At 40.0% G+C, this 16,699-nt stretch overlaps 1 protein-coding gene across 7 annotated transcripts in view; it reads left to right on the top strand.

Annotated features, from left to right (window-relative positions):
- The window catches only part of LEF1 (lymphoid enhancer binding factor 1), a 99,000-nt gene extending 84,409 nt beyond the window's left edge, over window positions 1-14,591 (top strand). For 3 of the 7 annotated variants that reach the window (XM_073340864.2, XM_073340865.2, XM_073340860.2), the window contains one exon: window positions 13,522-13,609. Coding sequence is in view for 3 of the 7 variants with exons in the window: in XM_073340861.2 (XP_073196962.1) it covers window positions 13,522-13,601 (80 nt within the window). In the remaining 4 variants the exon portion in view is untranslated. Of the gene's footprint in view, window positions 1-8,427; window positions 8,488-13,521 lie in introns of all 7 variants that reach the window. The other 4 variants (XM_073340861.2, XM_073340862.2, XR_012158527.2 and 1 more) reach the window with 3 other exon arrangements.
- The last annotated feature ends 2,108 nt before the right edge of the window (window positions 14,592-16,699 follow it).

Here is a 16,699-nt window from a genome sequence, read left to right as displayed (position 1 = left end):
TCCACTTTCTTGTCTCAGGGCTTCCGGTAGTCTTTATATCTTGCATCAGGGGGTTTCACACCACCTTCCTAAGTTTGGGGAGGGGAACCCAGATCCCCCCACCCCCTCTGGTTTCTGGTCCTAAGACAAAGTAGTGAAAAGCCAAGGTCTGCTCCCTCCAACTCCTTGCTGTTCCTATGTTGGTCTGTTCCTCGGCCCTCTTGCCCAGCTCCTTTCTGGCTCTGGTAGTGAGCAATACTGCCCAGAGCTTTTCCCCCAAGAGATCTGGTTCTTTTATCCACCCCTGTAGTTTCTTAGTCTCTCTCCTGACTAACTCAGAGCTCTTTTCTCAGGAGAGAACTCCAGGGCCTACTCTCCTGGGCTTCTTTCCCCTTGTGCCCTGAAACCTTCTCTTTATATTTGCCACGAAGCTCCTTCCCTACATATTAGCCTTACTTGAGCCTGACATGGCTTGTAGTTGCTAATTGAGCTCACCAATGCCCCTTAACCCTTTCATTGCCAGTGTGGAGTATGAACCACATTCCAGGTCCCTTCTTTCTCTCCCTCCTCCTGAAAAACTTTTTGCTACAGAAAGAGAATGCATGTAGCTACTGAATCTTCTATTTGTTTCCATGGCTGACTTCATGCTTTGAAAGTAGCCAGTAAAACTGTTATCTACTGAATGTACAGCTGCTTGTGCTCTACCAGAGGAATACAAGCTAAGCTACTCTATTTCCTTTGTGTTATATGCCACTCAGAGTGCAACTCACTACCCTTCTGCATGTTATGCTGTCATGTTGTTCAGTCTAAAGTGGGTTGTGTTGAAGAGCTATTTGTTGTTTTCAATAGTGAAATCTGAGGGGTGCTGTTTTGTCGAAATGAATAGAGTGGAGGAAAATATACAAGTAAATGTAGGGTTGGATGTTTTGCCTTTTATGCAAAATTTCAGAAAATCTGACCCGGATTCCTTTCTATAATAAACTTGACTTTTTATTAGAGTCTGCACAGCAAATATTGCTCGGAAGTCAGATTTCTCAGAAGTAAAAGTGAATGCCTTAAGTATTAGACTCAGCAGCTCCTTCCTAGCAGTCTCTAAATACAAGTTTTATTGAGTACTGTGCTAAAACGCACGCTCTGTACCATGCATAAAAACAGGCTCATTCTTTGTTAGAAACTCCTCTGCAAGCAAGTCCTGTTGCTTATTCACCTGAAATCCTCTTCTCTGAGACCTCACTATTATTTGTAGAGGTGATTTATATAGTGAAAAGCTCATGAGGAACAAGAAGCAGGAACAGATTGATGCCTAAACAGCAAAGATCATATCCCTAATGATAAAACAGAAAAAGGAGCCTCTAGTAAATATTGTCAATTGTATTGAAATTGAAAATACTTAGGAAGGGTCATTTTTCAAGGATTATACGCATGTAGGTCATGTGGAACTTGTCTACTTTTATTATGCAGGTATACCAGGTAGGATGGTTCTTGTTGTTTTCATGGAATCATTTGCTCAATAAGAGAACAATGGTGGCCCAAGTATTAAAATTGGGAGATACAAACCATTATACTTCAGTATGTGACTAAATATCCTGCTTGGCTCAACTTTTATCTCCTCGACGAATTTAATAAAGATGTCATGTACATAGTTTAATCTTGGGCTTTAGAGTTATGATAAAACTGATCTTTTGACTTACTATCATCACAGTCCAAATTTAAACCCGTTCTGAATTCTTGTAGATGGGCAAAATACTTAAGTGGTTAAAATCTGTTAACGTGTAGGACTTATCAAACTTCAATAGATTCCATTCTAGATAAAACAGTTAAACCTCTTGACTATTGGGACATTTTTCATTTTTTCTTGGATTGCTTTGATTCTCAGAACAGATGCTCTGCCTCAAGTGAATTATTTGTGTTTGGAATATTTTTGTGAACTCTGTAGATAACAAAGAGAATGTTCTTACAAGCTGAAATAGAAATGGATGAATGTGTTGCAAGTGTTTGTGTTTTTTCCCTACCTGGCGTGGGAAGTATTATAATATCTGTCTCTCTATCCTCAAGCAGTTTGTAACATGGAATTTGAGAATGGTAGGCATCTTTTTCTCCATTGGAGCTGAGCTGTCTTGTTTGTTCTGTGCAGATAGCTTTTTTTGAATGACGCTTGTTGATACAGTGATTCTGTGTGTGATTATAAGGGCAGTGCAAATGTGTTCCAGTGAGAAATACAAATGGGCAGATTGATTCAGAAAACATAAGTCCACCAAACTTAAGATTGGACAACGTTTACTTTGAAGGCTAGGATAGGTGTCCATTCCAAACCCAGGTATAGTTTGCCTACAATAGGCATCAGTTTCCTTAATGTACTACAAAGCCCACAATAGGGCTGTTGCAGTCTGTCCTGGCCAGACATTTGTGAAATCTGTCTCTGGGACTTCCCTGGGGGTGAGTGGTGGTGATGCATTTGGGAGTGCCCTTAAAACGAGATTCACTAAAGGGTCTGAGAACTGAAGATCTCAGGGAAGCAGAAAGTGCTAAATTGGCACACCATGCACCATCTCTACAAATGTAGGGAGTCCATTCGAGGTCAGAGGGCAAGCGGTCAGGGCTCTGAGGATAGTTGGGAGAGGAAGCAAAAAGAGAGAATCCTTAGGTCTAAGCAGGGGAGATAAGCCTGAGACTTCTGTACTAAGGGGAGTGTAGTTGAAAGAAGGATGAGACGGGGGAGGGGTTAGAAAAAGAAAGATGCAGAAGATACATTCAAAGAGAGATGGGTTAAGGCAGTGGTTCTCAGTCAGGGGTCTAGAATATCATCTAGATATTCGCCTAGTTTTACAACAGGCTACATAAAAAGCACTAGCAAAGTCAATACTACCTGAAATTTCATATAAGACTTGTTTATACGGCTCTATATATGATACTCTCCAATGTAAGTACAATATTTATATTACAATTGATTTATAGTTATGGTAAAAATGAGTCAGCAATTTTTCAGTAATAGTGTGCTGTAGCACCTTTTTGTATTTTTGTGTCTGATTTGTAAGCAACTAGTTTTGCTGAAGCTTTGAATTTGAAGACCGATCAGATTTCTGAAAGGGGAACAGAAAGTAGTGTGGAAAGGTTGAGAGCCACTGAGTTAAGGTATATGGAAAGGTGTGCCCACACGTGTTTGAGTGTATCCAAGTTAAGCCAGGGCCTCAAACTTTTTGCTCATCCATCATTTAATGAGAACTAATTGCTTTAAGAGTTGCTCACCTCTCCACGTGTGAATACCAGTAAACTTGTTACAGCTCCACTGTTGGTGATTTAAAGTTAGTTTTCATTTGAAACCCTGCTTCATGCTGATCTGTCTGCTGCATGAGACTCGGAGACTGGATTCTGACTAAGCTTAATAAAGTTGTTTGAAAATGGCATGCTGCAGTGCTGAGCTCAGTGCCTGGCATTCCAATGTTTGGAAACTACTCTGTGATCCTCAAATGCATATGGCAGATTTGAAAGCGTTACAGAATGGTCTCCAAATGTATTTTTGTGGTGATGGTTTTAAACCGATATTGCCTATTTGTTGGGAAAATGCTTTTTCTAGAATAAATCTTAAGGTTACAACTTACCAATGGTAAAAGTTGCATTTTTGGTGGAGAGGGTGGCTTCAGATCAATGAATTGATAATGAAAACATCTTTCTTGAGCGGGCAGGTGACACAGCTTGTATACTCTGAATGCAAGCATTCTTCGCAAACCCATAAATGGCAGCAACTTCTGTACGGAAAGTGGAGATTTCAGATTCCTTTCTTGAATTTTTATTTTAACAGAATCAAAAAAGCTGCTTTTTCTCATTATGAACTGAGAATAACTACTAAATTGCTGGAAAGGTGCAACTAAAAACAAATTTACAAAAAACCTACTCTAGATTGTTACACTGAAATGTGGAAATATTTAACTTGACATGTACAAGAACTGCGACTGGCATATCACTTAATGATTTGCACCCTGCCATTTGTCAAGTTCTCCACTAGTTAAGGAGTGATAAAATAATTAGGAATAAAGCTGGGAGAATTAAATATCTTTATTTGCAGCTTTCAACAATTTGGTAGGACTAGCATTTAGTTCAGCAGCACTCTCAAACATGAGGACAAAACCTGAATAATTTTTATTTACAATCAAAACATATTAAAGAGGCTTATTTTGATTTTGTGTGTGTGTGTGTGTGAAGCTTAAGTGGAAGATGAATTATTTTACATTTAAGTATCAGGAATATTGGAGCAAAATGCTATTAAAAAAGGGGATGACATTTTGAATAGTGGGTAACTAATGAATCCAAAACAAGAAAATTTATTTCTAAATAGTAGTGGAAATGAGTGAGACGATGACACGAATAATGTAAACTAGATCAAACCTGCTTCCATAAATAATACATGGAAAAGAACTTGGTCAGATAGTTTCCTGGCCGATGTCATGTAGAAACATAAAGATGAAGTACACATCTTATCGCTTGTATGGTAAAGCTCTTTAAATTGCTGTTAGATGAGCAAAAAATAAAAGCAATCCAGTGACAGATTGGAGAGTTCAGTAAGTAGAGATCCTGTAGGTGTGGAGAACATAAAAAATGTGACCCTGGATATGTTAATGTGTCAAGAGTTGTGGGGGGTGGTTATTTACTTTACTTTAATGCTTATAAATTTCCTTTGTGGCTCACAGTGGTGTTCTAGTAAAGTGTGTTTGGATACAGGCAAGGTGGCTGGCAGCAAAAATATTTTTGAGGTGTAAACATTGTGACCCTGGCAGAGAAGCAAGAGAGAGGTGTTCACTCTAGTATGGCTTATCAATACCCTAAACTATAATGGTGAAAATAATTACCCCGCCACTTTCCCTTAAAAATGGCAATATGACTACAACAGTGAATCTAATTCTAAGTCTTAAGTGACCAGCAAAGTGCGTGGTCTCCTCTGATGCTTTATGATATATAAAGCTTATTTACATTTTTAAAAAAATCTGTTATCACATGAGAAATTTAGGTCTTGTCTACCCTGGAAGCTCTCTGTTGGCTGGAGAACTAGGGTAATGATGATAACATGTGTTGAGTGAGAACCAGGCCGCTGAGCAGAAGATAATTTGTCAAGCTATTTAAAATGTTTTTGTTGAAACAGGTGTTAATATCAGGGACTAACATTTTGGAAATAGGTATCTTTTGTTGAAGCTTCAAAGAATGTGTAAAAGCACATATGGACTTAACGTATACAGCACGTCTGCCAGAAAACCAAGGGGAGATCAGATTTGATAGTGACATTTCTAAGGTGAAAGACAAACAAGAAGGAAGAAGTCTCCTCCTTTCAGGTGTTCAAAAAACAAAAAATGTTTTTCAAAAAAAAAATTGTCCTATTCAGGTTACACGTAGAGAATACGGTGACACCTGTTGGGAGAGATGAGGAATAGAGAATTCTTCTACTTATCTACTACAAATGCCAAAAGATAACAGAATAACCCTATTAAGTTTTTGTGCCATGTCTCCATCTGTTACCTAGGGCATAGTGTGTGGTTTGTTGCTTTTGATTTTTAAGGGACCAGTGGCAGGTGAATCTAGGGTGAACATATACATTTTCTAACTTTTTTTTAATAAATTTAAGGTCAAAGTGATTCCATGGATTTAAACTATTATGTTGATTGGTATTGAAATCCCAACTTGCAATATTTGCAACCCACATACTCTGCTACAAGAGCTAGAAAGTGAAATCAGATGAGCTATACACAAGTGAAACTGACTTGTCCCTTTTCATATTCCAAACTTATGAAGTCCAAAAAGTAAGTAAATCAGTGTTGACTAATTAGAACCAACATTTTTAATTAATAAAACAAAACCCTATTTCAAAGGAAATTTCTGTGAGGCAGGGGTTGTTTTACAAGATCTTGAAATGTTATAATCATCCCCTCCATAGAAAATATTAAAACAAACAAACTTTTAAGGTGTTATTGGAAAGGGGGGGAATGGGAAACTTTTGCTCTAATTTTGACCTTTGGGAAGGAGGAGGGGAGGCTGCTGATAGTCCACCTCCACACCTGCTCGAAATCGCATGGTTTAGTGAATTTAGCACCAGACAGGCAACTGAAGTTCTGAGTAGAACCTTGTGTAGAGGATGGAAATCGTTTCACAACATATTTTAAGATTTCAAAATCTAGATTAATTTCAAATGAGAAGGAAACCTGAAAAGTTCAGAATTCTCCTTTACAAAAGTTATAAGTAGTTTCAAAATCAAAATATTTTGTCCTAAAAATGTTCAAAACATCCTGTTTTGACCTTCAGATTTTTTTTTTCCCTCCTGAAATGAAATTTTGGCAAAATGAAGCAAATCATGAAGCATTTCAGTTTCAATGGAACTGCATATTCCAACAGAATATGGTTCCATTGATGTTTCTCTGACCAGCTCTAGTCCTGAGTTTTATTTCCCCTCTACCACTGGCTGGCATTTTATAATACTTTGCACTTAGGAAACACTCTAACATTATGTAGTAAAGTAAACATGAAAACAACCATCTTACAGATAAGCAACCTAGGCTCAGAGGTTTTGACTTGGCAAAGTGACTTCTGCCAATTGTTAACTGAGCCAGTCTCCTGAGCCTGATCTGGTACTTAAACAACTAGCTCTCAATGCCCCCCCAGACCAGTCTATTTATTTAATCTTTGATCCTCTCCCCAGTTTAAAGTCTTTGACCCATGAGCAAAAATCTGAAGGTGTGCAGGGTTAAGGCTTCCACAGCTATACATATAGGTAGGGCCCTACCAAATTCATGGTCCATTTTGATCAATTTCATGGCCAGAGGGCTTTAAAATTAGTCATTTTCAGATGTTTACATCTGAAAGCTCACAATGTTGTAACTGTGAAAGTCCCGATACAAAAAGAAGTCGGCGGGTTGCAAAGCTGTTGTGACGAGGGGAGGGGTGGGGGTGTGTGGCTGTGTGACGGGATTGCCACCCTCACTTCTGCACTACCTTCAGAGTTGAGCTTTGACTGCAGCTTCCTGAAGTCAGGGGAGGTTTCTGGAGGTGGGTCTGATCTCCCCTGTGCTGCTGGGAGCACCCCAGTGAGGGGGCTCCTAGCTGCTAGTCCTGGCCTGGATGAGGAAGGACAGGACAACCTCTTCCCCTGCATGGATCTGCTGATGTAGATTCGTCTGTGCTATTATGTGAGCAGGTCCATTTACTTTTTCTGAGTCTGCTTCCTCATTATAAAAATAGGGATAATGTTTATGAAATCTGCTCTCATTTAGGTGGAATTAGAATTCTTGACACTGATTCCCAGCATATGCTTTTGGAAAGCACAGTATATTCAAAGGTCAGAAGGTAGAATTTTAGTGCAAAAATAGCTCCAGGTTCCATTGTGGAAAAATTTGCACTCACTTGAAAGTTGATGAAAGTTTTTTGTTAAAATTGTTGCAAATTTATCCCCTCTTGAGTTGTTGTTGTTGTTGTTGGTTGTTAGAATTGGAGACAAATGTTTATTGCTATTTGCCTTATGTACCTACTCCACTTGAGATCACAACAGAGATAAGGTTTTTGTTTGTAGCAGTTGGTGGTTGTTAGGAAATGATGATTGAGCCTTTGGAATCCATGGTGCTGGGATAGTGAGTTCTTTGCATTGCTACTTGCACTGGAAACTTTGGACTTGGGAAAGAGGGAGTTAATGGAGCTATGTAAAAACAGATGGCTGTAACGGAGAGATCGGAGAGATTTTTGTTCCAATATAAAATTATTTCTGAATTAACTCATTCATGAGCATAGGCTGAATTTTGAGGTTGGTTCTTCAAATCAGTGTTAAGTCTAACCAAAAACTGTACTTGCTATAGTTTAAATGACAGGTTACAGAGTAGCAGCTGTGTTAGTCTGTATCCACAAAAAGAAAAGGAGTCCTTGTGGCACCTTAGAGACTAACAAATTCATTTGAGCATAAGCTTTCGTGAGCTACAGCTCACTTCATCGGATGCATGCAGTGGAAAAAAATATGTATAGCTTAAATATGATTTACAAGGAAAAAAGTTTTTGCCATTTTTTGCTTCTTTTTTATCTGAAGAAATTTTTACTTGATTTACTTTTAAAGTATCAAGAATATCCAGTTTTCCCTGTTATTGCAAGCTACTTTCTTGGAACATAAGAGAATTGAAGGGAATCTTTCCTCCTGACACTGTCAGGTGCTTGAGTTAGTGTTGTGAGTTACAAAATTTGAAACCTTGACTAAATTTCCATCTCCTCTCAATTGTGCAGGTTTTACTTGCTTGATACTTGTGATATTATACTCTTTGTTCTATCAGACCAAATCTTTCAGCAGCAATAGTGTAGACATGAACTGAATTTCTAATGTGTAAAATAAAGCAACCCCCCCACCTCTTCTGAAAGGTTTATTCCTTCAAATGTTCATTAAACATCATAAAGAAGCAAAAAAGGCACAAACCCATTTTTCCTCCCTTGCAGGTCTTAATATACTGATCATTCTTCTCTCAAAGAAGCTGCTGGAGTCTTGGCTGCCTAGAGGTAACCTGATGTTTTTACTATAAACTACACAGTTCCTTGTCTGAAATGGAAAGAACAGGTCCAGAGTTTCCAGTATCATCCCTTCAAACACTGTAACAGTGATAGTTTGAGGGTCATCTTCAGGCTCTCTAGAATGCCTTTAACAAAATCTGCTGCTGGTTCTACTCTACACCAGTGGGAGGGAGCCCTAGGGCTTTAGGTAGCCACTGGCACTTTAAGCCCTGTCATTAGGTCATTAAGTCAGTAGGTTTGACTCATGTCATATAAAACAGCAGCAGATGCTGCTGCATCAGCATCACGCTAGTAATCCCACTGTAACTACCAGCAATGGAGCTGAACTGGTGCTAGCATGGATGAAGAAACTAAGAATTTCCTGAGTAGACAAGGCCTCTGTGTGTGTGTGTGAGAGAGAGACTTTAAATGCTTCAGTCTAAGAATGTACTAGTGGCTTTTTTTTCTTCTATTTACTTGTGTCTTTAATATTGAGAAACAGTAGCAATAAGTTGGGCCTTTAGCCGTAGTTCTGCAAACTCCAAAAGAAAATAACACATTTGGATTTCTAATTAGTTTTGCTCAGGAATAGTTTGACATGTCATTCAAAACACACTAATAAAAAGCAGGTTTTGTAATTGAAATCCTCCCCTCCCCATCCCCCACCCTCTACCCTACCCTTCCTTCCACTGCCCCACACCAAAGTGCTCTGGAAAAACCAGGCAAATACAGCCCATTTTAAAGCACATTTGTTCTCAAATAGCCTTTTCTGGAGGGCTAGTAGTTCTCCCTTTTATCCACCACTTCTTGTAAGGCTATTTACACACCCCACTTCCAATAACTGGTCTGAATTGGATGAATCTCTGTAATCCCCATCATCCTCCCTAAACTTTGTTTAATCATGAAGATGAGTAACTTTATTTTGTAATGTTCTGTGAGATGAAGCTGATAAGGCCTCGAGGGACTAGGATTCATTCCATTTCATTGCAAGGAGTAGGGAGGAAAAAGGTTTGCACTTTTTGGTCACTCAAAAACTTTGGTCACTCTTTTTTTGGAAAGCAAAAATCATTTGTTTTTTCACCAACAGCCAGTTGTGAATCGTAAGTCTGGGGTTGCTAGTTGCTGAAGTTCAGCTTTATCAAAATCTAAGAGCTTTTTATGTTTGAGTTTATTTCCATTGAAGTTACTTATTCCAAAGACAGAGAGGGGTGTGTATGTTTTCTGCAGTCTGATGTACAGTGCAAATGGCAGGCTGTGGCTCAGGCTCAAGACTTCACATATGTAAAATGTGACTTGCAGCACTTTCTTTGAAGCCTAACCACAGCCAGGGAACTGTAATTGCAGTCTTTGATTGCGCCGACTTCACTTGTGGATTGGGCTTTGCTGGGGCATGCCTGGCTTGGACAGACTTCAGCTGCAGCCCCCCAGTGAAGTCTCAGATGTGGGAAGTCTTCAGTCTCCTTAGCACATGCCTGTGGTTTCTTGAAAAGAATCCTGATTTGACCTGTTTTATATCTTTAAGGCAACTCCATAGTTGTTCAGGTTTTTTTAAAGGTACTGTTTGGTCTATCAGCATTAGAAGTTACTTTCAAATCCATAGCCTTAAAAAACAGGCAGCTATGGAAAACCATATCCTAGTCCTCATTTTCAGGGTAACTACTGTGTAATTTTCTGTAGTATTACCCTAGAAACAATAACTTTAGGCCTCCTTTTTAACACCCTCTTGTACAATTGGAATCACGTAAGCAGCCTCCTTTTACTGGTGGGGAAAAAGGAATGAGGAGAGGTTATAAAAATGTGAGCCAGAAATTGCTACGATTGTACTTTGACTCAGAAAGTAAAGGTCCCAGTTTAAAAATGTAAGGCCAGAGCAAGGCCGTGGTCATTATTTTAACCTTATGACTTCAAAGACGGCTTGCTGGGAAGGGAAGGGGGAGGAGGTAGGGAATCATCTCAACAGAAGAGCATTTCATTTCCTTCAGTGAAGTAGACATTGGTGGCTGCTAAAGGGGAGTAGTTCTGAATCCCAGCACTTGTATCAGACTGCTGTGAACTACTGGCCTGGCGCCTCAAGGCCATTCCTCAACAGGAAGCTGAATGTTTTCATGTAAGACTGAGAGGAAAACCTTCCCAGGAAGAGCAACCTGGACCAAACCTTTGAAAACCTGGGATGAAAAGGCACAAAGTAAATATAAATCTGCAGGGTGCTCTCACCAGTGTTCCTCTGCTGTTTGCTTGGCCTCTTTCGTGCTCCTTGGAAAGGTAGAGCCCTTCATAACTCTTTGATCCCCATATGTTATGGAGCAATGTGCTACTTAAAAAAAAAAGGGGGGGGGGCAGGAAACTGAAGAGGCTTTTTTTAGTTGGGGCTTGGGATGGTTTTCCAAGGAAATAGGAACTGAATTAGTCAATACAGACTGCGTCCGTTGAAACAGCTGTTTCTTTGCAAAGGGCACAACAGCTTTACATGCTGTTTTTGTGGCTAGGAAGCACAGCACCAAGTGGAAAATTTCCCTTATTCAGCTAAGCAGGGAGGAGGGTGATACAGAATGTGTCAGCTCTCCCTCAAATTACAGATCTGAATGGATTTAGCAGCAGGATTTGCATTTTCATTCTAGTGCAGTTCTGCTTTTCTGAAGCAGCCTTGTTTATTCCATGTTTGTCAGCCTTCACCTTTTCTCTTCCATCAAAATAATGGTTCTTAGTGGACTCTATTTTGATAATTTAACTTACTGGTTGGGATTTAGGACCTGATCCTGCGCCCACTAAAGTAAAGAAACGTCTTGATTTCAGTGTGTGTTTGGATTTGGTCCCTAGAGAGCTTTAGCTTGTGTAATTGCTGAGTTAAAGTAATAAGTTAATCACTGTCTAACCAATAGCCAAGATGCACTGTACAAACACCTTCTATAATGAGACTTCAATTTAAACTGCTGGCAGGAATGTACTTTGCATTTTCCAGTCTGGCACATCAGATAAATATTTGCACCCTAAGTTTAGTAGGCTTTAGTTACAGCTCTGATGACATGATAGAGCCATTCAGCAATATGATTCTCTAACCTGATGTCTGATTTGACATATATTATAATAAACTAACAGCATTCCTGACCCTTGGAATAATGTGTACACTTAACCCATTTGTTTGCTTGAAAAGGGTTTACCATCTCTTGGTTTACCTCATCCACAGTGCTATACTATCTCATCACTACCACCTTTTCCTTAGTGTTTGTAATTCCTCCCCCCCTACCCCCCACCCCAAATGACTGGAGATGTTAAGAGACCACAGAAGGTGAAGTGGCCAGTTAACTGCTTATGCTAAACCATGTGTTTCACCTTTTAGTTAGCAGAGACACTGAGTACCTTTTCCCAGACCCCATAGAGCAGCTCTGTGTAAACTCCAAAGCTTCTTTCTCTCTCCATGAGAAGTTTGTCAAATAAGATATCACCTCTTCTCATGGACAGCTGAAGAAATCTTTGGATTATCTATGAAGTCTGTGCCTGATAAACTTTCTCATTAGAAGAGCTTTTAAAATTACTGGAAATTATAAGTCACTGGCAGTTGTGCAGTACTTGAAGGGTTACAGTTCAAGTAGATGTTGATGGCATAACAGCAACACTGAGATCACCATTGAAGATTGATCTTTATGCTGAAAATACCTGATTCACCATCTAGCACTGTGGCATGACTCACTAGACAAGCACTGGGAGGAGCTATTTTATAATCCTGCTGTCTGGGTCAGGAGGGCATGGGTGACTGTTGAATCAGCAGTTACATAGGTCTCTGTTTGAAAGGGGTAGCTCTTAGTCTTTATAGGTCTCTGTATTACCTCAACCTGGCTAACTATCAGAATTGTTTATCTCTGGACAGGGAATGAGCAGTACTTAAGGCTTGCACTGCTGACCTTCTGCATGCCACAATATTAGCTATTCCTAAAATCCTTACAAACTCTGTCAGATAATTGAGCCCTGTGGTCTCTGACCTACAAGCCATCCCCTAGCTGATAGGACAACTTGTTCTCTGTTCCACACTATGGCAGGGGTTCAGAGGACACTGCTAAGCAGCCTCCCATCTGGCCTTCCCCCTAGTTGCTTAAATAAAAGTCAATTTCTTTGTTTCTAAGGCTATGTCTACACAGGCAACTGAATGACAAAACTTTTGTCATTCAGAGGTGTTAACCCCTCCCCTACCCCCCATCCCAAAAGACAAAAATAGTTTCGCAGCAAGCGCTAGTGTGAACAGCGCATTGTCAGCAGGAGAGCTGCTGAACAGCCACTACCCTGTGTGATTTTTAGTGGCAACACAGCCATGTTGCTAAAAGTTGTGTAGTGTAGACATAGCCTAAAGAGAGTAGGGAGTGAGGCACCAACCAAGCTGGAGTTCTAATAGATGCCTACTATTGTCATAATGAGATGTGAGGCTGTCTAATTCTCTAACAAACTTCTAGGTCAATTGTTGCAAGGAAATAAAGCCCCTCACAAAAGGGAATTACTTCTCTAAAGCTAGGTCTACGCTGGCACTTTCGTTGCTCAGGGTTGTGAAAACACCCCCCTACCTCACCCCATGACAAGTTTTGATGGAAAGCACTGGTGTGGACAGCACTTCACTGGCAGGAGCTGCGCTCCCATGGAGGAAGCTACTGCCCCTTGGTGGAGGTGGTTTATTTTGTTACCGGGAGCGCTCTCTTCTGGTGATACAGCCACGCCGTTGTAAGGTGCACAGTGTTAGACATCACCTAACACTTTTTGACTTTCACATCCTAGAGCTATGGGGACCTTAAATGTTAATAACTCAAAATAATCTGATAAACATATAAAACAAGAGCTCTGAACATTCTACTTGGCTTCCAACAGGAGCCAAAGCACTGCTAGAAACTCAGGTTATTCCCAAAGCACTCCCCTAGTGCAGCTGGTCCATGAGATTACTGTGACCATCATCATAGGCTTCCCCAGAGGAAGACAGGTTAAGGTGTATTTGTTCAGAGGGCTCCTTGAAGATTGCTTCAAGGAAATTAGTTTTGGTTGACACTTTCTCCTCTCCCTCTGTAGGTGGGAAAAGAAGTACTTTCTCAACGTGCAAAGTAAAGGCAGCGACGCCAGGACCCCTTCTGGAGATGGAAGCTTGTTAAAACCCCAGGTGTGTCCTTCATCTGTACAGACCACCCCCAGGGTCTTTCTAGGAGGTCGAATTCACCATGATGTCACTGCTAAAGACACTGAATCATAAAGACAATCACTGCCAAAACCCTTCACTACCACAGGACCCCAACCCTGATTTATAAAAAGGAACAAATGAGCATTTCAGAACTCCCAGGTCAGCAGAACATCTTTCATCTTCTCCTTGCACTCCTAAGCCTCTCTCTCCATACTGAGTTGGCAACAGGTAGGTCAGCTGTCTCTGCCTGCTTCAGCCAACTGAATAATGTAGACTAACAGCTACCCCCGTATAGCACATTGAAGAATGGAATTCATCTGGTTGAGGAAGACGCTCACCCTTTTTTTATTTAATGGTGCAAAAGGATCAATTTTGTTTTAGCTTTAAGAAACTTGAATGCTTTTATATTTTAACTTTTTAGTTTCTAATGTCACTGGTGTATATTTTACTAGCTGTGAGCTTTTAAATAAGCTTCAAGTATCTGATTTTTTTTAAAGGGTTTTTTTTTTCTGCCAGAGGAAAAAACCTGTATGGAAAATGTGGCTTTTTGTTAAACTATTTGTAACAAATAGTGGCCTCTCAGTCTATGTAATAGAGTGTCCTAGAGAACTAAATAAATGTAACATCACAGTCAGCTGGTCAGTAGACATGTCACTCCTGTTTCATTTACACTCTATAAACATAAGCAATACATCCAGTAAATTCAACTGCAGTGAGTTCTCACCCCTTTCCCTCCTCCTTGTAAAAACAAAAAGCCGAGCACTTGAATTTACTTCACTTGTTCTGTATTTGTATCTGTTTGTTAGCCTGTTAGTGGGATTTTATGCCAGTTACTGAAATGAGCATTGATGTACCCATTTTTAAAATAGTAAGGCACAGCCTTTGCCAAAAATACTGTCAACTGTATTTTTTTTGTCATTCCAGTTTGAGTTAATGTGCTGAGCATTTGTTTTTTTAATAAAAGCTTTGTAATAAAACATCACTTGTCTGGTTAAGAGTGATTACATGATCTAGCATGAGCCATCTCTAGTTTAAAAGGAGTGCAGAATTCTTAGGATTGTTCTAGCTGAATCCATATTTTGGGGCTTTCAGATCTTCAGCTCAACATCCCTTTTATGGGTAACATGATTCTTTTACTCACCCACCTGCATTTCTAAGGGTCTTGGGGAAAAAATAGGATTTTTTTTTTAATGCACCTGAAACCACCTGTCCTCATAATCTCATCCTGGGAATGAGGAAGAGGTGGGGCTGGCTCTTCCTCAGACATCTGACCTAAAGGGCCCTCACTCTTTTTCTCAGTTTCCTACTGAGAGGTATTGAATGGTCAGTGTTAGCCTTGCAAGTTAGAGGCACATATTCCATTCTTACTGTTGTGTCCAAAAAACTTACCTACAAGCAAGGGTCCTGAACCTGCCAACTGAGTTCATGTAGTCAGAGGCTAGTGCCTAAATATGAATCTTATTGATGTCCGTGGGGCTGGATCCAATTGGAGGTTGCGGGCCCTGGCTGGTATGGTGAGCTTCTTTTGTATTATCTCTGAACTATTTTCCTGAAAGTTGGTACTTCCGTGAATACACATTGCCATGGACAACATGAGGTTGACTTCACTGATGGAAGAAATGCACACAGAAGGGTTTCTGGAAACAGCATCAGCTCTTCTGTATTCTGAAAAATGCAGGGGTGTAGTATTTATTGGTGTTATCAGACATTCACAGATTTTAAGATCAGAAGGGACCACTACAATCATCTCTAGTCTGACCACCTTCATAAAAGGTGATAGTACCTCATCCAATAGTTCCTGCATCAAAAGCATATCTTTTAGAAAGAGCTCACACTTCAAGGTAAGTTGCTCCAATGATTAAATACCATCGCTATTAAGTGTTCCTTAAATCAGAATGACTACCTTCAGCTCATGTCTTTTCTAAATTAAAGAGGCATCTATCTCCCCACCTAGGTACTTACTGACCATGATCAAGGCCCCTCTTAACTTTCCTTTTTAAGATAAAAATATTGAGTTGCTTTACTATTGCACAGTAAGGCAGGTTTTCCAGACCTTGAATCATTCTTGTAGATATTTATTGAACCTTTTCCAATTTGTCCACAATATTTCAGTAATCTCACAAATCCCATAACAATGGTAATACCTCCCAACTTCTTCTCACTGTTCCTCTGTTTATACATCCAAGGCTTGCATTTGCTCTTAGCCACAGCATTGCTTTATGTGCAGCTGGTGAACCACCATGACCTCACTCCATCCTTTCCTGAGTCACCACTCTCCCAAATAGTTCCCCATCCTGTTACCTTGCATTTAACTACATTAAATAATGCTGTTCAAGTGAGCCCAGTTTACCAGGTGATAGTTCTATATAGAACTGACTTGTCTTTATCACTACACTAATTTTTGTGATCTGCAAACTTTACCAACAATGAATTTTTTCTTTCAGATCACTGACAATAGCACTAGGTCAAGAACAAATACCTAAGGGACCTCAGTAGAACTTCCTCTGCTTCTGTTTACATCCATGAGGACTTACACCGTAGTTTGAACTCTGCCTGTGCTTTTAACAGTGTGCTACCCTACAAGATTTCAGCCTCAAACTGAAAACTGTGTTAATATAGCTAAATACAAGGTCACACTTACAGGATGGGGAGACTATATTTGATCTAATGCCTCTCACCAAATGCTATTTGGGAAAAGAGAAGCAACATCTCTGGAAAGTAAATTTTAAGAAAGGGCTTAAAGTGAAAAAAATAATTTGTTTGAATTTCAACTTGGGCAGATCATTTAACTTGTTTCAGTTCCTCACCAGGTCCCAAGCTCAGGGATTTTGAGAGGAACTGAGATGATGTGGTAATGGTCATACTAGAGTAAGTCACAGGGGGATGGATTAGAGGGCAGACTGGGTAAAACAGGCAAAGCTGCATGATACATGTAATCTATCACACAGCTATTGCTACCCCCATGAGATTATAGAAACAAACGGATGACATGCAATGCATTAGTCACCCAGCTGCGAGGGACCTTCAACTCTGCTTTATGCTGACAGTTGGCGGGGTAGAATGATTCTTTTT

This window comes from Lepidochelys kempii, chromosome 4 (assembly GCF_965140285.1).
Source record: "Lepidochelys kempii isolate rLepKem1 chromosome 4, rLepKem1.hap1, whole genome shotgun sequence".
Lineage (NCBI taxonomy): Eukaryota > Metazoa > Chordata > Testudines > Cheloniidae > Lepidochelys > Lepidochelys kempii.
The sequence above is the reverse complement of the archived record's forward strand: the minus strand, read 5'-3'. Positions and strand labels throughout refer to the sequence as shown.